The sequence below is a fragment of the Mus caroli genome, chromosome 2 (assembly GCF_900094665.2).
Source record: "Mus caroli chromosome 2, CAROLI_EIJ_v1.1, whole genome shotgun sequence".
In the NCBI taxonomy this organism is placed as follows: Eukaryota; Metazoa; Chordata; class Mammalia; order Rodentia; family Muridae; genus Mus; species Mus caroli.
The window spans coordinates 122323967-122347226 of NC_034571.1; the positions used below are offsets into that span (position 1 = coordinate 122323967).

Here is a 23260-nt window from a genome sequence, read left to right on the forward strand (position 1 = left end):
TTCCCAGGGAAGAGCACGTTAGTTGGTTATCTAATACCAAATGGTCAGTCCTGGAAACACACGCATACAAGTAACATTATAAAGACTGATCAGCTTGTACTTCTGTATTAGGATATGTATATGTGTATATGCATATATATGTTACAACAATTAAAGGAAAAGGGCAAGAGTTAGAAAGAGAGCAAAGGGGTGAGAGGGGGAGTCAGAGGGAAGAAAGGGAAGGGGGAAAATGATGTAACTATATTAAAACTTCAAAGATAATAATAAAAAAAGATTTCCTATATAGGAAGCTGGTCTTTCTATAAAACTATTTTCATTTAAAAGAACAAGTATGTATTAGCTATGTTTATGTATTATAAAGGTACACATTAGGTTTATGGAGAGGCCTAGATCATACGTAAATGGTCTTGTGTGGCCACTGAAATGTTATGCTTTTCAGAGAGAACACAGCAGGACCTGAAGTTTTCTATAAAATAGTTCAATGATATGACCAAATACATTTCTCTCATGTTAACAGACGGTGAATGCCTCCTAGGAATTTTCATTGAAATATTAACTTGAACCTTTATAGCTCTGTTCTACAATAAGCATTTCCAACTCCCTGAGAGTAGCCATTGTGAAACCATTTCTTCTTAGTTTAACTTGGTCGATAGGAGGTTTGGGGTAGGGGGTGGATTGTTGGTATTTTGCTAAATTGTTGAGTATCGGTTTGTGGAGGAAAAACACAAATGAATTAGAGTCCTGTTAGTAGCCATTTAATAATTGCCTACATAGTTGCTTTACTCTAGTAACTTCAGGACTATTGAGTAATGTCCACGATATGTGAGAGTGGTAGCCGCTACCTACCCTACACTGAGAGTCTTGAAAAGACAAAAATATAAAAGCAGGAAATACTGACTGCAGACAAGATGGAGCCTTTGCTGCTGTGCCGCAAACAGTGAAACAAGGAAAAACAACAAGAACATTGGGAAGACCTCTGCTCCATCCGGTAGCATAGCCACATGGGAGAAAATGACCAAGACACACAGCTGGATCGGCTTTGTTTATTGAGAAAAGAGAAAGAACGCTCTTGGCTCCAAACTAAGGAAAGCTCCAAATTTACCCTTGCTTTAGAAGACCAGATGCATCACTGCAGGGCACGATGGTGAGCACCAGTAGCTCCAGCTCTCAGAAGGAGGTGGGGATCATTGCAAGCTAGAGGCTAGCCTGGTCTACACAGCGAGTTTCAATCCAGTAAGTGCTACCAAGCAAGACTTTGTCTCAGAGAAGGAACCTGTAACATTGAAAAGAGTAGGGATGGATGGGGATGCGAGAGGGCAGGGCATTAGGGGTAAAGGTTGGGAGCTGGTGGGTGGGTGGTTCCTGAAAAAAAATATCAACAGACACAAAAAGGAAATAAAAACTACAAAAAAAAAAGCAACAACAGCAACTAAACTAAACAAAACAAAACAGTTAAATAGAAAAGAAAGTGGAGGTGGTTGGGGGGGGGGGACTAAGGGCAAGATACTATCAGCCATGAAAACAAGTAACAAAGCAGCAAATGTAATTATCAGTAACTCATTTAAATGTAAATGGGTTAAACTTTTCAGTCAAAAGGCACAGGCTGAACACTGAACTGAGGAAATGGCTCAGAGAATAAAGTACTTGCCACACAAACTGGGGGACTGGGTTAAAATCCCCAGGACCCACATAAAGCCAGACAGCAGCATGCTCTGGAATCCCAGTGTGGTGGTAAGACAGAAGGTGCAGACAGGAGGAAGCTCAGGGACTGGTTGGCCTAGTGTACACAGAACAGAACACTACAAGAGACACTCTCTGCAAGGAAAAGGATCAGCTCAGGTCTCCCAAGACCAAATCTCAGGATAAAGGGGATTCTTTAGCTCCAGAGGGACGGAGGGTGGGGATAAGGGAAAAGACAGGAGAGAGAGGAAGAGAGAGGATGGGAAAGGGAACAAAGGAGAGGGGAGAAAAGCAGCAAAGGAGAGATGTAAGGGGGTCTGTCCTGGAGTGGGACAAAGGACTGCCTCTGGATAGAGGAGACAGATGTGGCACATAAGAAAATGGCAGTTTATAAAGGTAAAATGGGAAACCCTGTGTTAGGATGTGGTGTTTAATTTTAATTGGTGAGATGAGCCAGATGGGGTTTTTTTGATTGCTGAACTTCAATACTTTGATAGCTGGACCTTGGCTGTCAGCTTCAGGAGGAAGTGGCCAAAGGAATAGACCTTGGTGGCTAGCTATAGGAATGTAATTGAATGGTTTTTAGCAAGGAGGAGGGAGCAGAGGAAGGGTAAGGCCTGCCAGAACCATGCTAGCCAGGGTCTCTTCAGTAATGACTGACACCTGAAGCTATCCTCTGACTACCATACACACACCATGACAAGCACACCTCTGCACACACACACACACACACACACACACACACACNCACACACACACACACACACACACACACACACACACACACACACACACCATACATGCATAAAGGCATAAACTGATGAGTGGATTCAATTATGATAAAATTCAACTATCTGGTGTCCACAAAAGATTTTCTTTCCATCCGACATCATGCATAGAATGAAAGAGAAGCAACGGAAAAGGTGTCTCATGTAAAGGGTAGCCAGGAGATATCTGGGGTGATTATACTGTCACATAAAATGGCCTTTAAATCAATTGTGACTTTAAAAGACAAAGAAGGACATTATATATTTATTTTAAAATGTCAATTTGCTGAGATGATGACTTTTACATCTACAAGCAGCAAATGGCAGTACTCACCCCCTGAATGTGAGTCCTGAGGGCAGGAACTTGGTGTGGCTCACTCTTCTTAGCCGAAGCACAGGGACTTATTTTGCTCAGTTTCCACTGTGCCCAGCAACCGACCATAAGAATAGTCCTTACCTATTGCTAAGGTCTGGGGGTTGTTCCTGGCCATCCTTAGCTCTCCTCAGTATCCCACTCAGGATCTGGGTACTCGCTCTTTGTTAGCCTTGCTCCGAGTATGCCAATAAGAACGAGGGCTCTTGGACAGGTATATCCAGTGTCCCCAGTCAAACATACCAGGGGATCTAAAAACTCCAAGAGGCTTCACCAATGGAACTGGTGTTTCCCAGGAGGACACTGAAACCCAGACAGGATCGGGTATCAACTGAAAGTCATACAGCAAAGCTAGCATTCGGGCACACCTGAGTCTGTTCATTACTCTACCTGCCACTTGCTCTGTCTTTGGGAGACTACCTATCCTCGGGGAGTCTTCTGTCACACCCTCCTCATCCACTTTCCTTCCCACCCACCACTTTTTCCTCCCTCTGATTCTAAGGCCTATCTCAGCCTTGTCTGTATTCATGTCATACCGGATGAGAATTTTATACCCATGGCCCTTTGGGGAAATGATTTCACCCAACAATCTGATTTTTATTCTGGGGAACCACAATGGAAGGAATGAATGAACTGACTCTGAGATGTTGTCCTTTGACCTCCACACTCACACCACGACACACACATGCCTACACATGCACATACCAAAACATGGACACACAAAGTAATAATAATAATAATAAATTTTTAAAAAGAAGTTCTCTTTTAGGCTTTATTTTACAGATAAGATAGGCCCATGAGATAGAAAGAGACCAGACAGTTGGGTTGGTTGGGTTTTTTAGGTCATCTCGACACACACTAGAATCATCTGAGAAGAGGAAGTTTCATCTAAGAACATGTCCCCATCACATTGGCCTATGGGGCAGTTTCTTGATTGGTGATTGAAGCAGAAAGGCCTAGTCCACTGTAAGCATTTCAATTCCTGGGCAGGTGGTCTTACCTTACATTGAGCAAGCCAGTGAAAGAAGGCCAGGAAGCAGGGTTCCACCATGGTCCCTTGGTGATGGACCGTGAGCTGTAAGCTGAAGTACACTTTCCTCCCCAAGTAGCTTGTGGTCATTGTGCTTTATCACAGTGATACAAGGATGACAGTGATGCGGTGATAACAAGGATACAAGTCAGGAAACTACGAGGGCCCAGAGCCAAGACCAGCCTCCAGTCTCATCTTGAAGGCTCCATCAGCCCTCAAAAGTATGATAATCCCTAACGACTATCTATAAACGTTTGTCCTTTTACCCACAGATAAATGTAGTCTTGACCTTTCATCAAGAAAATGTCCTTTGTAACAGATGAAGACCACTACAGAAATCCACAGCCAATCAAAATGCAGAATTATGGAACCTGGTCTCATTGGATGGATGCATCTACAAAACACTCCTGTGCCTAAGGCTCAAGGAACATTGCAGAAGAGGGGCAGAGAGGTTGAAAGAGACAGAGGGTCAGGGAGTTTGTCTTGAGACTGTGTCTCCTAGTAACATCAGAAGATACACCCATGAAGTCTCACCAACATGACTGCCCAGATGTGTACCGAGTAAGGATGGCACCGATGGACATGTCAATCAGACACAGAACTGAGGAAAGGCAGTGAGGAAATCTGGGAGAGGCCCCCAGCCCTCAGTACCAAATGGTTAGCCATGCAAACATATGTACAAATAATATCACATGGACTCAAGGGGTTATATTTAGGAATATATATGAATATATAAAATAAGAGGCTATGAATTTGACGTAGAGCAGGGAGCGGTATATGGAAGGGTTTGGAGGGACAAAAGGGAAGAGAGAGATGTTATAATTATATTATAGTCTCAAAATAAAATTTAAGGAAAAAGTATGCAGAGACTTGAGGTACCAGAACCCATTCTATCTGTTCCCAGCTTCCCCAGAAAAAAACTGCTCCTGCTCCCATCTCCTGTAGACGCTTCTTTTCATAGAAGGACGACCGTGAAATATGAGTTTCATTCTCCAAGACTAGAACACCTAGAAGACTTCATGGGGGCCATCCAGGCCTGGACAACTTTAACCTTTCCATGCTCAGGGTCCTTGTTGGTTGATAGGAATTGAGTTAAGCATTATGGGTATGTCTCTAGTTCAGTGAGGTCAAAGCAATAACTGCAATGAAACACACAGAACCTGTCAGGAAATGGCTTGTGCAAGAACTTTGCTATCTATGGTCTGGTTTTACCAACGTTCAGGTTGCCCCCATTGTGACATACTGAGATGTGATGGAGTCTCCAAGAGGTGTTTGGGCCATGTACGTCTTGCCTTCCTGCAAGGGTTAGAGCTTTTCCCACAAGAGAGGGGGTCAGTTTCTGCTTGTTGGTTAGAAAGATAGTGGCCTCCTTTGCCCTGCCTCTTCTGCATAATCCTTCAGCCTTGGGGTTACTACTGCTGTGTGAAACACCATAATCAAAGCAACACGGGGAAGAGAGGGTTTATCCTGCATATGTATCCTGAGTCACAGTCCATTTAGGGGAAGCCTGAACTCAAAACTCTTCAGGATCCTGGAGGCAGGAGCTGATGCAGAGATCATGGAGGAGTGCTGCTTACTGACTTTCTCCTCATGGCTACCTCAGCCGGCTTCCTTTTATAGAACAAATCAGGGACATCAGCCCAGGGATGGCACCACCCACAATGGGCTGGGCCCTCCCCCCCTCAATTACTAATTAATCTTACAGAGGCATTTCCTCAGTTGAGAGTCCCTGTCTCAGATGACCCTAGCTTGTGTCAAGATGACATAAAAACTAACCAGCATACCCCATCTCCTCCCTTTCTTCTCGGCAGATGGACCATCAAGCCCTGACAAGAAGCCAGCAGAGTCCTCTCCCACGCTCCTGACCCTCCCCTACCTTTGGAACCCTAGTGTCAATAAGCTGTGTCTACAAACTGTCACAGGGAGTCTAACTACAAAGCTGACCTAGACAAGATCTAATGGGCAAGAGCCTGACTGTGCTTTTAACCCCTTCAGAGTCTTGGGTTACAGATTGCTGGGCTGTTGGGCAGCTGGGTGAGGTGTGCAAAGCTGAGGTATGTGGTTAGCAGTGCCTCTGTGAGGGTGTGCACACTTCCAAGCTACGTTGCATTGCTTGCTTTTGTTTCCAGTGAGTGAGGAGTAGTAAGAGCTGGTGTGGGGAAGCCCAGATATTTTTGCTCAAAGCCTGTCCAGAAGGAGCGTGACCCACACAAAGATGAAGGAGAGCTAAGGAGTAATAGGGTCTGACTGGGCCCCTGGATGTGGTCCTCCGTGATCAGAACGTGGCAGTTCCTCCTACTGCCTAGCAGCAGCATGGTCAGCAGTCGGGGCTACAAAGTATGTTGGGAGAGCTTGGCTCCTGCCCAGACCAGGTGTGAGCCGCTGGCTGCCATCCCCAGACTCTCCTCACCACGAGCTGCAGTTTTCTCGCCCTGGTCACTTTCTCTTCACCTTTTTTCTGGCAGCAAAGAAGCTCTTTACTCCCAGGTAAGCTCAGTCTCCTTGGTAAGGAGCCTCCTCTCTGACTCAGGAGGTAAAGAGTGAGGGTCTTATGCTCAGAGCCAGAAAGAAATCCTACAGCCAACACTGCCTAGCAACCCCTGCTGGAAAAGCAGGGATTCTGAGCCCACAAAAGGGAAGAGGCACTGTCAAATCTAAACCCAAGTCTTGTCCCTGACATGCAGGCCAGGCATCCTTCTGCTCCTGACAAAAGTCACACAGTCCCATGAGCTTCCTCTTGATTTAAGTTTACACACACCAAGCTAGCAAAACAGTGTTACTACATTCCAATGTCATAACGTATTTTAGCATAAGGCTCTAAAATCCTATTATAAACAGAACGTGCTAACACGGATTTATATTTTAACTCAACATCTTAAAGCACAACTCTTAGCAACATTCCAATCTAAAACTCCAAGGCAACCTATCCTTCTAGCAGATAGCATGACCCAGCATCTTAGTACAGTATCAGAATACATCGGAACACAGCATCTAGGCTCATAATAAAAAAAAATGAACGAGGTCTGTATTATGTGAACACAACCCTTCCGCAACTCACTGAAACACTTTTAAGGTACCACTTTAGTATCAGTAGCTCTGGATCTGATTGGACAGGGTGCAGCAGAACCCAAGCTGTGCTCAGAGCTCATGGCTTCCTTATGGACTATTCACCACAGCATGCAGCCCTGTACCCCATGTCTGTGAGGCCAGAGCACTCACCAGTTGTGGGACCCAGCCTCCAAGCTTTCCACCAGGGACAGCCTTTCCTAAAGTCAGCCTTCCTAAAGCCCTTGACATCCCTGCTCCTTATTCCATGCCCCAGGCTTCTGTGAGCTGAGACTGCTTTAGGGGCACGAGGGGGCCAGGGGTGTCAGTCTTAAATACAGTGACTTAGGTCTTCTTCACCATCTGGGTTACAGGGTAAAGACAGGATGGATCTTGCAGCAATGTGACCTCCTGCAGGCCTTGGGGAACTATTGGCCACGTCTGGGCCTTCTGACCCACCCGTGACTTCCCAGAAATAGGCTGCCTTACAATATGTTGCACACTCCAGTCCACTCACCCTCTGCTTTGGCTCTTTTTCTCCCCCATGGCCTGGCCATGCTGCTTTATTTCCCATGGCATATTTAGCAGCTTTTGTGGGTCCCTCCTGCTATAGGCTCCACACCAGTGACCCCAGAGGCTGAACTATGCTGCAGCAACCCCATTTTTATGGATTTCTTACCCTAGGCCAATTTCCTTTTCTAGGTGGGTGTTCATTTCTTTCCATGCTCACTCCAGGCCTTAGCAAAGCTGGTGCCTAGAATCACCCTGTTTGAAGTCTCATGGCCCTAGCACAGGTCACAGCCATAAGAAATGGTTAATGTCCCATAGATGACTTTACTGTGCAGCTATGGCACAGAGCCTTGGGCTGAATATCAGCTCTGGGAGGCCAGGTCCTCTTTTATCTTGTTCCTCTGTGTCTGACAATGAGAGAGCAGGTGCTCATCCAAGAGCTGTGTAGTAATAAGGCATATATCCAAACATACCCTCTTTAAAGTGTTCCACATAGAGCTGGGTGGTGGTAGTGGTACGGCAGCAGTGGTACCTACCTTTAATCCCAGCACTCAGATCTCCCAGCAGGCAGATCTCTGAGTTCAAGGCCTGGCCTACAGAGCAAGTTCCAGGACAGTCAAAGGCCACACAAAGAAACTCCTGTCTTAAAACTAAAAAACAAACAAACAACAAAACAAACAAACAAACAAAACCCCCCAAAACTCCCACATAGAAAAATTATAAACAGCATACAAATTTTCCTTTCCCAGGAAGCAAGTAGATTCCTTCCTGCTCTAGGGTAGGTTGTCACAAAAGGCAAAGTCCATTACCTGGGGGTGGGAAAGGGGCATTCTCTGCAGAAGGGAGAGCAGAACATACAGAGTAGTACACGGCTAGTGGGGTACCCAGTATGCTCTCAAGTATTTCCCTGATGGAGGTTTCTTACCACCTTACTCAGGACCTTAACCTGTGCCATCACCCTGCTGGTGATACCCCTCCCCAGAGCTTCAGTTCTAACTCAGTGGGAATGAGCACCCGGCCTCCTGCACAGGGGTGACATTGAGAGTCAGATGCGACACCAGATGTAAAGCAGCATCCGGAAACCCAGGAGCCCTCTCTGCCTCCAGCATGCGCCTTGCTGTTATTAGACAACACGTCACTGGGTCTGTACAGCTGGAACTGTCCTGCAGCTGGGCTGTCTCTCCAATGGTAGCCAGAGGCTCCGAGAGTCCAAAGTCACCTGACCTAGAATGGAGGCCAGCTTTCTCTCTCCAAAAGCCGCGGAAGCAGCAAATTAAAGCTCCCACAAGTCCCAGGCCTGCCGGATCTGAGGATGCCCATCCGTGTGAATGAATGCCAGGTGGCCAGGAAGGGCAAACAGCTTACTTTCATGACTCCTCTCACTCGCTCTCAATTGTTTGCTTACAAGAGAGGAGGAGGTGGTGAGAAGCCGGGCCATCCAGTCACTAGGGGTGAGCTGTATCACTGCCAGCCAATCCCGTCTGCCAGAGCTGGCGCTGGAAAGGCCCTGGCCCCATCTTGCCAGGACACTTTATCTTTGTCCCAGAACACAAAAGGAGCCTTGTCTTGGCCCCTGCAGCACCAATTCCACATGCTCCTGACTGCCCCGGCCCCTCTGCCCCTAGAATGGCGTACTTTGTCAAGTCAAAAGACTAACTTGTTTCTTTTTCATCAAAACGTGTTGACTGACCTGGCTGATTTATCTTGGGAAAATGGTGGGTGGGGGAGGAGACTGAGGTGACAAGGACGAGCACAAGAACACAATCCACACAATCCGAAATGTCACAGAGACTGCCACGCTCAGGAGTGGGCTTGTAACTTGTACCAAGACCAAATAATGGCTGTGTATTGAGTGTAGTTTCAGGGGCTCCGGACAGCCCTGAAAGTTACTGGTAACACAGAACCACCATTAATTTTGTTTTGTTTTTTTGTTTTTGGTTTGGGGTTTTTGTTTTGTTTTTTTTGTTTGTTTGTTTGTTTGTTTTGGTTTTGATCTTTAAAGCTAAAAACTAAAAATTGTTTTTGAGTAGAAGTAACTCGTTATCACACCTGAGGATGAATTAGTTCTCATGAAAACCAAGAGGTGAGTCAGCGACAGGGCAGAGTGCACATCAGTGGAGTCATTAGAGGTTAAACAGGGGACGGAAGGAGGCACAAGCTGAACTAGGCACAATGATATTCAGGGCAAGCAGGCAAGTACAGACAACAGCAGGCACCAAGACACAGGCACACATGTGTATGCACACACTTGCACACACACACACAATATACCCATATATTCACATTTCTGTGCACATCACACACACATAAATATGCACATACACACCAATAAGCATGTTGAAAACAGGGACAAATGCACACATTCGTGCATATGCATACAAACAGGCAGGTGTATACATATTTGTATGTACACACATAGGCTCCAGTGGTTAAGGGCCTCCCAGAGACAGCAAAGAAGACAACATGGTCACCTTCTCACTGTGTGTATGCATGTGTACATGTACATGTGTGTGTACTTATTTGTATGCATGAGTCTGTTTATTCATGTGTGCCTGCAAGTATATATGTCCACGTAAAGGCACACGTTTGTGCCTGTGTATATATCTATGTGCATGTTATTCATGTTTGTATGTGTGTCTTGTGTACATATATGCATATGCCTGCCTGCATGTATGTGTATCCATGAATGTGTGCATGTATGTGCCTGTTTTCATGTGCTTATGTGGACTGCATATTTATGTATATGGTATGTGCACAAGAATGTGTCTGAATGTGTGTGCATAGACATGTTTCCATGCATATACATGTCTGTGTGTGGTGATCACATGCATGTGTGTGAATGTGCATATGTAAATGCATGCTGTGCGTGTGTGTGTGTGTGTGTGTGTAGCTCAATGTAAAAGAAGGTTCTGTGGGACTGGGTGTCTCTTACTCATGTAATCTTATAGTGGGACTGATTCAAACCCACAAAATATATAAATAATGACACAGAGGCTTATTAGTGTTTTAAAGCTTAGGTCTTAGCTGGGAAGTCCTCCCCTCCCCCCACCAACTACTCTATCCCTTCTAATCCTGGCCTATGTCCCTCCATGTGGCCAGGTCTACCTCTTTGCTCTGCTCTGGTCCATCTGTCCACCTCTAGGTAATGCCAGAGAATCCCCTGTCTGTCAATTCTTAACCCCGGTTCTTTCTATCTGTCAGGAGTCCCACCTTTCCTCTCCTGACTCAGCTATTGGCTGTCAGATCTTTAAATCAATCAATCAGAAATTAAGTAAATCAATCAGAAGGTGAGAGAGGTGTATGTTTACAAAATACTAAGGCAAGTGATGATCCATAAAAATAATAATACCAAAGTCCAGCCAGTACTCAACTCTCTCCTGGTACAAATAGCAACATGTGAATAATCCAAAGACAACCTTTACACAGTGCACAAAAGATTACCCCAACATCTCACCTTTTTAGTCTAATAAATGACTTTTTCATCAATTACATATAATAAGAACAATTATGAGAGCTACCAGGTAAGAATTACATTCACAATGTCCAGTCCATTTGTATTTGGCAACCTTGGAGAAAGAACTCCACTATTGATCCTAGCTTGGTGAGTTCAAAGTTCTGTACCAAAATCATTTTTTATCATAACCTGCATTTATCAACCTAAAAATACCTTTTTAGATCTTAAGACATTTTCTTAAATCCTAAACAACTTAAGCTTCTTTGTGAGACTATAACTATCTAGTCTCCAACCCCATCAGAGGTCTGCGAAGGATAAATATCACCCAAGTAAACAGGAAGTGCAGAGCAAGCAGCTTCCAAAACTATAGAAATGACAGAGACTGCTGGCCGCCTGCACAGTCACCCAAGGTTCCTCTATAACACTGGGGCGTCCGTTTTTAGCCTACAGACCCAGAGTATCTGACAGACTTATCTGTGAAACAGGAATTATGAAGGACTGTCTGGCCTACCTTGTCTTAACAAAGTTGGCCAATCGACTTCCCAGTGTCCTGCTTGTCTACAGTTTAGACAGCATGCTGTCAGCACTCAAGACAAGGACAGTTGTTTTGCCCAGTAGCAGCTTTGCCACATTTGAAGCAAGCTCCTTATGGAAGTTATTTGGTGCCTATGATCTTCTTTGAAAGAAAATGGGTGTGCTGCCAGGAGCTGATGTGTCTCACTGTCAGAAAAAACTTTATTTAAAAAAATCTTAAATGCCGTATTCTGTAGATCTCTGAAGTGTTTGAAGACCATCCTTCTATCTAAAGTATATCTAAATAGACACATGTTATTTGATTCTAGCTATTTACTAACTGTTTAATTTAAAAACGTAGACAGGAGGCTACACAAAGCTTGTTTCTGTAATTAACTAAGCTAACACCTAACAAGACTACAAGTGTGATTCTTACAGGTGACTAATTACTGACTTGCATTTCCTCATTATCCTAGTTTGCAATAGTAGCTTGCATAAGGATAGAACTTTATATTGCATTTTAAAATGAGCTGCATATGTACAATGTCCTAAACAAGAGGTGAAACATACCTATAGTATGTTACAACAAAAGTACAACCTTAAATTTCTATCAATATATAATAATCCATCAAATAAAATATTTGAGATTTGTAATTGCTTTCTGGTCTAAAAGTAGATTTAACAAGCTACCTTTTCATACTATCTTCCCCTTACCCCCCACTTTTTCATTCCTTCTCCCCCCTTTCCTTCTAACACTAGATAGAGAAAGAAGGATAAAGGAAAGAGAGAGAGAGAGAGAGAGAGAGAGAGATCCCTGAATCTGATCTCCTTTACTTTGTTTCCTTCCTAACCAAGACCAATAACGACTTGTGACTGCCCCCCCCCCCACAATGATGGCAAGCATCCATCACTCATCAAATGACCAAAACCCACCCACCCTACTCCTTGGGAATGGAGGCATCATATTCTTAGAATTGCTTCCTGTTGTCTGGAGGCGACAGCATTTTGGGGGGGGGGACCCTAAGGTAACTGGGATATTGTCCAAATCCTGGGAGAGCTAACTGTATTATTTGATGTCCAGTCTCTGTGGTTTGGAAAAGGGTAGGGCTTAAATGAAGTCTTTCCTGGAACAGTCTCTGAGGCTGGGCCAGTTGAGCTGGCCACTTTGAGGATGTCTTAAATGCAAGTTTTGAGGAAACAGAAACTAAGACAATCTGTGAGAATGGATCACATGGGCTACTTGTTTTGCCTTCATTCTTGTCTTCATTCTGCTCTGAAGGCACATAAACTTTTAAAGGAAATATACGTTTTGCATTAATACGTGTATGGAATATGCAGTGTGCACAAATCAGCTAACGATGATTCTCTGCTCCATGTTTGAGCAGGTGACAGGCATCAAACTTTCTAAGTCCATTTGGACTGTATAAGAAAAGTGTGATATAAATCTCTATCCATGTCATATGAGAGTGTGGCGTGTAATATTAAGTCATGAGGATTCTGAAGCTAACAGGATTCATTGGCTACTGCAGAGACACTCATGTCTCAGCCAGTCTCAGAGCTGATCCCATGTGCATGGGTCAGCATTCACGCCACCTGTTTTGTTGTTCTTGGTCTATTTCTCTGTGTCTACAGCCAAATAGTCAAGCTTAATTTTATTAATTTTGAAGGAACCCATAGATTTTCATTTCCTGTAAAAATAAAGACAAATTCTCTTCCCCAACTCAACACATTTCCTGACCTTCATTCTAAAGTTATCATATATATATATATATATATATATATATATATATATATATATATATATGAATTAGATCAGCCTCTCTCTATATATATATATTGGCTGATTTAGTTCAGTAGTCCTGTCTAAAGTCTAATGTTTTTCAGCATCTGTGCTACCTGTCTTGTTGACATTTAAAGATTTATAGTCAATAAAGCATTTATTTATCCTATCTCTGGGAGATCCCATATCCTCTTGTTTTATGAGCATTTCCTTTAAAGTGTAGTTAGATCTTTTTATGATTGTTTGACCCGTAGGATTATGAAATATATCTGTAGCATGTTTTATGTCTTGATGTCTAAAACATTGTTGTGTTCTGTTGGATAATGCGATGTAGCACCACTAGCTTCAATCTGCAAAGGCATCTCCAAGGTAGCCTCTAATCACCTCTAATAAATGTGCAATTTCAGATTCAGCCTTTTCAGAACTTCGGGCAGAAGCCCATTGGGATTTTAAATAGATATCAATTGTATGATTATCAACGTATGTATATACTCTAATTTTCCAAACTCTACAAAATTAAACACATAAGCTATGTATGAAATTGCTCTGAGGTGGCATCATCAAACAGAAGCTGTATTTGCTCCGCATACAGCATCTCTATGGGTTGCCGTTCTGCAATCTTATCACAAAGTGGCACTTCAGGGTTTAGATTTGATTCCTCTAAAACTTCTTTATTTTGATTCAAAGGATTGTCTATTGCTTGTAACCTAACATTTAATTCCTCAGTCCTCTCCTCTCCTCTCCTTATCTAAGTTTGTTTTATTTTGATTTTTCTTAAAGAGGATATATAAAATTGCAAGCATTACCGAAAATATAATTATTTAATGCTGATAACTGAAACAAAATTATATGAGGTCCAAGTAAGTGCTCTCTGCCATTGTAGCCCCCATTTTTTTAAACAGAAAATATTTTTAAAAATCTAATTCTCTCTTTCCTTTGGAGAGTTCACTTGTTATTTTTAAATTACATATTTCTTTCTATGGCTGTCTATAGCCAGTTTGTTTTCTTTCTTCAGCACCTAAGCACAATTCAAAACATACATTGGCCCATCAGAGGCTCCTCTGTGCTCAGGACTCCACTTTCTTATTCACTCCTGGGCTTGGCTTCTGCTGCCTGCAGTCACTCCTTTTGCAGCTCCAATTAGCATGGGATGATAGCCACTGGCTCCGCCCCAGGTGCTCTGCTCATAGAGAAGGGGCAGTTCCACCACTCTGCACCCACAACAGCCAGAGAAACTGAGGCTTCTGTGCTCTGGGACCTATCCCACCCACTTTACAGTGGCCAGTTCACGTCTTTGTTTCCCACCCAACTCTGGCTGCAACCATTGTCTGCCTGCCCAAGCAGCAGCAGCAGCAGCAGCAGCAGCAGCAGCAGCAACAACAACAGCAGCAGCAGCAACAGCAGCAGCAGCAGTCCTTAGGCTGTTGAGCATTCCCAAGGTCCACCAACTGGGCCAGCACCTCTGACCTCTGTCCACTCCAGCCCACAACAGCCCAAACTCCCACCTGAGCAGCGCAGTCTGGAGGAGGTGGTGACACCTCTACACCACAGGTGCTCACAAGCCCAGCAGGTCAGTGATGTGCCTACCTGCTGTGCCATGCTTGGGAGAACTTGTGGTAGCTGTGTCTGGGGCTCCTCTCCAATGGCCTCCCGCATGGCTCTGTTGCTAGGGAAACATCTTCCACGCTTTCCTCTGGAGACTTTTCTGAGGCCCTAAGCTTGGATATACATACCCTCACATTGGACACCAATTATTGCCAGACTTTCTTGGAGCTGCCAGCTCCTGAATAATGACACAGAGACTTATTATTTATGAAAGCTTAGGCTCTGTAGCAGGTTATCTCCTAGCTAACTCTAACCCAACTAATTCCAGCTCACATCCTGCCACACGGCCCATTACTTCTCACTCAGTCTCCACACCTGTTCCTTCCACCTCCATGTCACACTGGTGAATCCCCCACCTCTTGATTCTTTCCCAAAGACTCTCTCTCTGTCCAGAAGTCCCTTCTATTCTTTCTTGCCTCAGCTACTGGCCATTAGATCTTTAGTAAACCAATTAGAAGGCGAGAAGGGTAAATGTTTCCAAAACAAGTGATGATCCATAAAAATAATAATACCAAAGTCTGGCCAGTATTCTCCTCTCTGGCGGCACAGAAACCAACATTTGAATAATACAAACACAAACTTCACACAGTGCTCAAAAAGATTACCCCCGATATAATCTTACATTCATTCTGGATGACACAGTAGCTGCAAGGTGGCGTGATCTAATTTACATTTTCAAGAAAGTCTCCTGTTGTATGAGAGTAGACTGGATGGAGGATGATCAGGTAAGAGTGTCATCAACTGGGACATGTAGTTCAGGGTGGGCCAGGGAGAGTGGACAGAGTGAGGAAAATAAGCTTCCAGCCAGGGAAGGACTGAGCAGATGAGTGAGCCCTTGATGTGAGAAATTTAGGTCTGATCATTATTCGCTTACCAAACAAGAGTGGAAAAATCCATCTCCCTTTCTGGGCCTCAGTTTCCCTGTCTGTGACATAAGGCAGAGCAGCTGGTGCCAAGGTCTTCTGCATCAGGCACAGGCAGCCCTATATTTAGGGCCTTGGCTCTCAGGCTATGATCCAGTTACTAATCCCAGCAGGCCTGAATGCCCCATGGCAGCTGCAGAAACCTGGGGACAATGCTACAGCTCAGGGACAGTTGCCTGTTGTCTGCAGAAACTGGGACAACCAGAGGACTTGAGACTTGCCTGCCCACACCACAGGCTGGGAACGGCTGGTCTGATGTCATCGTTCAACTGGAGGAAAAGTGTGGGCCACCAGCCAGGGGCTTCCTGAGCCCTTCAGGGAACTGATGTCCCAGTCACAGTGTCTTTCCAAATGGTCCAGGTTCAACTCGGGGGCTGTGGCCAGCCTCAGTGGATGACCCTCAGTGGGCTGATTCAGACTTCTCCCCTGGGCTCTTGACAAGGTAGAAATCACTAGCCCTGGTTTATTGAGTAGAAAACTGAAGACCAAAAAAGTCATGGGTAGCAAAGCTAGGAGTTGAACATGGTTCAAGTAGTACTTCCATCATTCTTTGCTGCCTCTCAAGGATGCAGTGGAAGGGTGGTAAAGAGAAATAGAAGCTAAATATGTTTTAATAAATATAGACATTCACACCCACCTGCTTTGCCAGGGATGAGGACTTTCAAACAAAAGCTGCTTTGTGCAGCTGAAGTGAAGCTTGTGTGTGTGTGTGTGTGTGTGTGTGTGTGTGTGTGTGTGTGTGTATAAGCCCCCTGGTCATTGTTTACAGCCTTTTTGCTGCTCATTTATTCCTTTGTAATTGCCACAGATTTTTTTTTCGAGACATATACATGCTGGGGACTGTGTGAGGCTCCAGGGAGGGGATCGTAATAATTAACAGAAAATGACTTAGTTCCTGAACCCACTGGTTTGCACTGCAGTTGAAAGATGTCCTCTTCTGGATGTCGTTGCTGCTCCAGTCTCCACAAAGAGAAACCCAGGGGCTTTGTGAGGTGCTGTGATTTCACCAGGGGGGAGACCTGATCAGAATTCTAACCTGGACCTTATGGTTCAAAGCAGCAGGAGCAGCCGGCCCTGCAGGAGCAGCCAGCCCTGCGTCAGGCAATTTGATTAGGGTTTAATAGAGGGATTAGTCACAAAGGAAGACAGGGCTACAGGAGACCACAAAGCACTCATCAGGACCCTCGTTCACAGTAAGAGGAAAGAGAAGTCAGTCGGCAGCTGATAGATGAGGGCCCCCAACAGAACTGGGGTTTCAGCTCAGGGCATGGTGATTGCGAGGTGACCCTGGATCAGTAGGCTAGGAATATGGACTCTGAGTTCACAGTCCTCTGTCTTTCCATATCCTTCTAGAGCTCCCCACGACTCAGATCATTGCCATGATTTCTGCAGACATCTGGAATAGATGCTGAAGAAAGAAGGGGACAAAGAGGGCCTGGGAGAAAACCATGTAGTCTTTAGCCAAAATTAAGATGCTTCTGAATCAAGAGCACCTTATGGGCCAGGAGAGGTCCAGACTCAGGATCAAGCAGGTCATAGAAATGGGCCCTGTGACGCAGCTCCCACCCTCCAGCCTTCTGCTGGGCTGGCAGACTTGGCCTGCAGCCTGGCTTCTTGTTTTGGTAAGTCAACTTTCATCAGGACACAGCCAACCATATGACTAGCTGGCACCTTCCAGACTCTAGATTCTTACAGTAGAACTTAATAGTGTTGGCAAGTCTGAAACACTCACTCTCTGGCTAGGAAAGGTCACCAAGAGAAGTAACGTTTGTTTCCGGCTCATAGTACTTGTCCACCTCCAGCTGGCAGAACCTTTGCTGCATTATCAGAGCCGCTGCGAACAGTGTCTCCTGCAAAGAATGCACGGTCCTGCCCTCAGGGATGAGAGATGGGGGTTGCCCACCAATTCACATGCCTCAGTTCTGATCACACGCCTTGGCTCATGCACATCAAGTTCCATGGCGCTCTTCACTTCAGGCCAACAGTAATGTGGATGTGCATGCTTTAATACTTGCCTGTGCATGTCCCTGCATGTGTGTGGTGATCACATGAGTGTGTGTGTGCTGTGTGTAGCTGTAGAGCTGGGTGGCTCTTGGTCATATAATCTTGAATTGACACTTGTCCATGCATGTTTCTATATGTATGTGATCACATGATTGTGTGTGTGTGTGTGTGTGTGTGTGTGTGTGTGTGTGTGTGTGTATGTATGTATGTATGTATGTGGTGGCTGTGGGCCTGAGTGGCTCTTGGTCATATGATCATTCATTCTGGATGTCCCAGCATCTGTAAAAGTGTTCAAGAGGTGACTTGATCTAATTTGCATTTTTGAGAAATTCTCCTCCTTGTATGAGAGTAGACTGGATGGAGGATGATCAGGTAAGAGTGTCATCAACTGGGACATGTAGTTCAGGGTGGGCCAGGGAGAGTGGACAGAGTGAGGAAAATAAGCTTCCAGCCAGGGAAGGACTGAGCAGATGAGTGAGCCCTTGATGCGAAGGATATAGGTGTGGTCTATAGTTGTCCCCACTATTCCTCCTATGAGAATGACCAGGGCACAAACACTGAGGGCTGGCCACTCTGCTGACAGCCGTGGAGTACAAGCTTGGCTGACATCTATCAAACAAAGAATAAAGGTGCTATCTGGCTTGGAGCAGACTTCTGCGGCCTCCCACACTGCTCAGGCTGTCTCAAGGGAGTGGAGCAGACAGAAGAGCCAAAGAGCAGGGAGAAACCTTGTCAGTTTTAAGGGCACAGGTAGGGGAATGAGGCAGAGCAGACTGGGCACTAACATCCTAGAGTCAGGACTTTGGTTTGCTAGAGGCTTGTTTGAGTTCATTGGGAACCAGATACCCTTGCCTGAAGTAGTTGACTGTAGAGGGTGGCTAAGGGAAGTGATGGCTTTCCTGACAAACAGAAACCTGATTCACAAGGTTCCTGAGGAATGCTGAGTTTAGGTTTTGTTTATCTGCCAGCAATCCTTCTTGTTCGCCAAGTCAGAGTCCAGCCTGTGCTGAGCCTAGACTGTTTGTCATTCAGGACCTTGTCGGCCGCTCGACAGTTAGGGAGGCTGCTTTGGACCTAACCGTACCTCCATCTGAAAAAATAGAATAATTGGTTGTAAGGGTGAAATAAATGCATTTTATTTAGGTGAGGGCTTGGCACAGAGTAAGCACTACTGTTGCAGAGAGCGAGCCATCGTGACTACACACAACCTCACCCAGACATCAGAGCAGACACCATATCGAGTAGACTACAAACTGGACTTGTTTCTCACAAAACAAAACAAAACAAAACAAAACAAAACAAAACAAAACAAAACAAACAAAACAAAACAAAACAACCTATGACATTTCAGTCTCCATTTCAGAGCTGAGTTTGGCTCAGAGACGTCAACCTTTTTTCAAGGCCACACAGCCTACAGGTGAATACAAGTTTGCATCCAGCACTCAACCCAGCCTGCATCTTTACACACACTGCTGCCTCTCCTGAGCTCTTTGACAACAGAGCCGCTGAGAACTCACACCACGCTTGAGTCCTGCTGGGGGCCCTCTCAACACTGGGTATTCCTGAATCCAGTCAGCATCACACCTGGGGCCGACCTGCGGAACTATTTCTGTTCCCAATCTTGAAGAGGGAAACTGAGGCTCAGAGAGACAAAGGAGCTCTTCCCGGACTACTCAGTACATAAGCAGAGCATGGTTTCCTCCAGAGAGACAGCCAGGGCTCTAAGGTCCCCAGCACCACCTAGTGACACCCCATTACTAAGCCCAGCAGCGCCTGCTCCCAATCTCCCTGCTTTATGACCTGTTTATGAGCCAGAGGCCTGCCAGCTTCTATGTTGTCATGGAAACAAATCCAGCACAGATATTCTGGTGGCTCATTCTGGTGTTGTTGATTTTGTTGTTGATTTTGTTGCTTGTGTGTATGGTGGTAGGACATAGGTGTGTGCAGATGCATGTGGAGACCAGATAGAGGTTAATGTCTGGTATCTTTCTTGATCCCTTTACACTTTATCTACTGAGGTAAGAGCTCTCACTGAACCAAGAGCTCACACGTGGCTAGCCTAGATAACCAGCTTGCTACCTAGATCCAACAATCAAGTATTTCTGCCTCCCAAGAGCTAAGATTACAGGTGAGCCATCAGTTTTGCTGCCTGGCATTTGAATGTGATCTGGGAATCTAAATTCTGGCCCTCATACTTGTGTGGCAAGTGTTTTATTCAACAAGTCATCTCATTATCCTATGGGGTTGGCAATTTTAAGTCAGGAGCCAAACCAGGAGCTGGAGTCAAGGATTGGAGTCTGTGAGTTCCAGGGCCACACACTGCCCACCCGTGTCTCCTCTGTCCTGGTTCATTCTGTGCCAGAAGAGCTCAGGAACTGCACATCTGGGACACCAAGGAGCTACGAGAGGTTTGGGGGAGTCTGGGACATACAAGAAAATAATACAATGGGTCACTAAGCAGGGTTTGGGGAGCTCACAGAGTTGGGCTGTGAACCCACAAGGTTCAGAACACACAGAAACAAGAGAACTGCCAACATGAAAGGTATCACAGTGGTTTACAAAGACACACAGATGCACACTCAGAAATAGATGTGGGTACATAGCAGCTGCAGGAAGAAATGCCCACAGGCACGAACAAGTCCAGAGTGATGCCCAGGTGCCCAGGAACAGACATCCAAGACACATAAAGGACATTTGGATGCTCACAGATACTAGCCAACTCTTTCTCCCTCTCAAAGAGCATACAGACACATATTACTTACCATCTGTGTGACCCAGGCACCTTGCCCTACCTCCCCAAACCTCAATTTTAGGACAGACCCTGTCCTGGTGAGATAGAATAGCTTCCCAGAGCTGTCAGAATCCCTCCTGCATTCCTGGACTTGAGGCCCCGAAAGGGTGCATGGCCGAAAGGAGGACTATAGAGCTCTATCCATAGCTAGAGACCCCCCAGCCTTTGTGCAGAGTAGCCACAGCCCAGGCCTATGGTTGCCAGGGAACTGAATGACTTTCCAGATGGCAGGCAGTGTATGAGGGTGCAGCCTCCCTCACTCTGCAGGTAGCCTCTGGTGGAGGTGCTCTGGGGTGCCACGCTGGGGTTCCACCCAAGGTAGGCTGCATGTTCTTTGCTGCTTAGAATCTTGCTTTCTATGGATGCTCAGCCCTGCCTACTTGGAAAAAGACATGAGGGATGACCACAGTGTTGTCATTGTCCCCAAGGTCATACCCAAGGCAGGCCCAGGGTTCAAGATAGTCCTCGGGGGTCTGCCACATTTTAGCCAGTGACCTTGGCTGAGAGACACTCTTCCCACTCCGTATCCTGCACCCCACTCTCCATGAATCAAATGTCTTTGCTTGATCTAGGGAGATTACAGGCTTCCTCCCGCCTCACTCCCAGAACTGGGGAGAACCTGAGGTAAGGATGAGAACAGAAGTGCCTTGAATAATTAAAGAAGTAGACGGGCCTCTATCTATCACCTTGAAGGGAGCCACAGGGCTGGTCAGCAGCGCTGTGCAAAGCTGGTCTCCTGATTGCACTGCATAAAACACTAAGTCAGAAGAGTGCACATGACCCTGCACCTCTGACTTTGGATGCACACCCAGAACACTTTCTTGGGCCTTGGGTGACTGACACTCACTTGATAGAGTGCTTGTCTATCACTCGTGAAGCCCCTGTTTGATCCCCCGCACCATCTAAAATGGTATGACAGAACCCACCTATAATCCTAGCACTTAGAGGGAGGAGACAGGAGGATCAGAAATTCAAGGTCATCTTCATCTAGATAATGAGTTTGAGGCCAACTTAGAATATATGAGACCTTGTCTCACAAAACAAACAAACAAACAAACACTCACAAAGCAAAATAAAACAAGACAAAACTATCCGTGTTCCTAGCCACAGAAGTCACAATGTGGAAGCAAAGGAACAGATAAAATATACTGTGCACACACGGGGATAGTAGTCAGCCTCAAAAAAGAATGGAACTCTGCCCGTGCTACAATGTGGGTAGACCTTGAGTACATTATACTAAGTGAATAAGCCATCCAGAGAAGAACAAATACTGTAATTCCACTTACATGAGGTTTCTAGAATAGTCAAATCCATAGCAACAGAAGGAACTGCATTGACAGGGTTGAGAGACTGTGTTAAATGGATACAGAGTTTCATTTTTAAAAGGTAAGGGAGTTCTGAAGATGGCCTGTAACAATGATTACACAACAGTATAAATGCACTTGTTGCGAATGGGCTATGGTAAAAGCAGCTAAATTGGTAGGTATTAGGTGATGGATACATTATATCATATTTTAGAAAACACTGCAGCTGTGCACAGTGGCACACAGTATGTGTTCTGTAAGCGCTGGTTGGATGAATGGAGGGATGACCTCAGCCATGCCCAGAATATACTCCCGACATTCCTGTGGTGTGGCATCTTCAAAGACGTCAGTGTGGAAAGACACCCCACGCACACAGTACTGAGGCAAAGAGATGATGGGATTTCATCATCTGCTAGCTGTGGAGTCTCATGGACCGCTCCATTCACTCCATGTTTCAGAAGACACTTCCAGTAGAGACATAGTTGCATGGTGTCTGGTGATATTCAAAAAGAGTTCTGAGATAACAATGCTCTCTCCATCCCTTCAGATCCCCACGTTGATTCTCTTAAACCTCCCAACAGGCCAGCAAGTGTACCTAGTCACAGTGAAGAAGGCTCCTGCCATACCTTAGACCTATTCTGGGCTCAGAAGACACTGGAATGAGCAAGCAACCCCACCTCCGTGGCACTTACACTGATGTAGAGAGTAACAGCAAATGAGAAACCTTAAGGGAGTCTGGGGTAAGACGACTAGGGAGACAGGAATAGAGCTGTGGGGGAAGGGAGGGCAAGAGCAAAGCTAGAGAGTTATTTCAGCAGGAGACCAAAAAAGTCTTGCTGGGGAGCTACATGTAAGCAAATATCTAAAAGAGGTGAGGAAAAGAGCAGCATGGATCCATCCAGGCAAAAACAGGTACAAAGGCCTTGGTGGGAGCATGCTTAATGTGTTGGCATAACAGCCGGGAGACCACTGGAACTGGAAGGCATGCTCAGTGGAAGAGCAGAGCTTCAGAACTGGAGCCTGCCTCATAGTGGGCTCGTGGGCCTATCTTCCTAAGCCAGGGCCCTTAACTGCAAAAGAATGGACTTTTCCCAGGTGGGAAGCCACGGGGCATGAGCTGAGCATGTTAGTGTCAGATAAGGTTGGAATCGCAGGAGAACGCCTGCCCTCCTGGAGCTGACTCTCTAATGGAGAGAGAAGAGGAGAGAGAGTATGGCATCAGCTAAGCACTAGTGGCGTCCTTGGAACCCATGTGATTATGTACAAGTGGGAGAGGAGCCACGTAAGGGGCAGTCTTAGAATATGTGCACATGAATGTATCTACCTCTGAGTGCATATGTGCCTTGGTATATATAATCATTAAGATCTGGCTTCCTTGAAGCAAACCGTGACTTCTTAGCCAGCCTCACTGGGAAGCATGAGTATCTTAGTCCCACCCTGTGCATCTGTAAGATGGTCTTCATTTCATCAGGGTGCATCAT

At 45.5% G+C, this 23260-nt stretch overlaps 1 protein-coding gene across 1 annotated transcript in view; it reads right to left on the bottom strand.

Moving 5' to 3' along the window:
- The window catches only part of LOC110290436 (signal-regulatory protein beta-1-like), a 67362-nt gene extending 51497 nt beyond the window's left edge, over window positions 1-15865 (bottom strand). The window contains exon 1 of the mRNA XM_021156978.1: window positions 15632-15865. Coding sequence (XP_021012637.1) covers window positions 15632-15725 — 94 coding nt within the window. The 5' untranslated portion in view covers window positions 15726-15865. The remainder of the gene's footprint in view (window positions 1-15631) is intronic.
- Between the last annotated feature and the right edge of the window lie 7395 nt (window positions 15866-23260).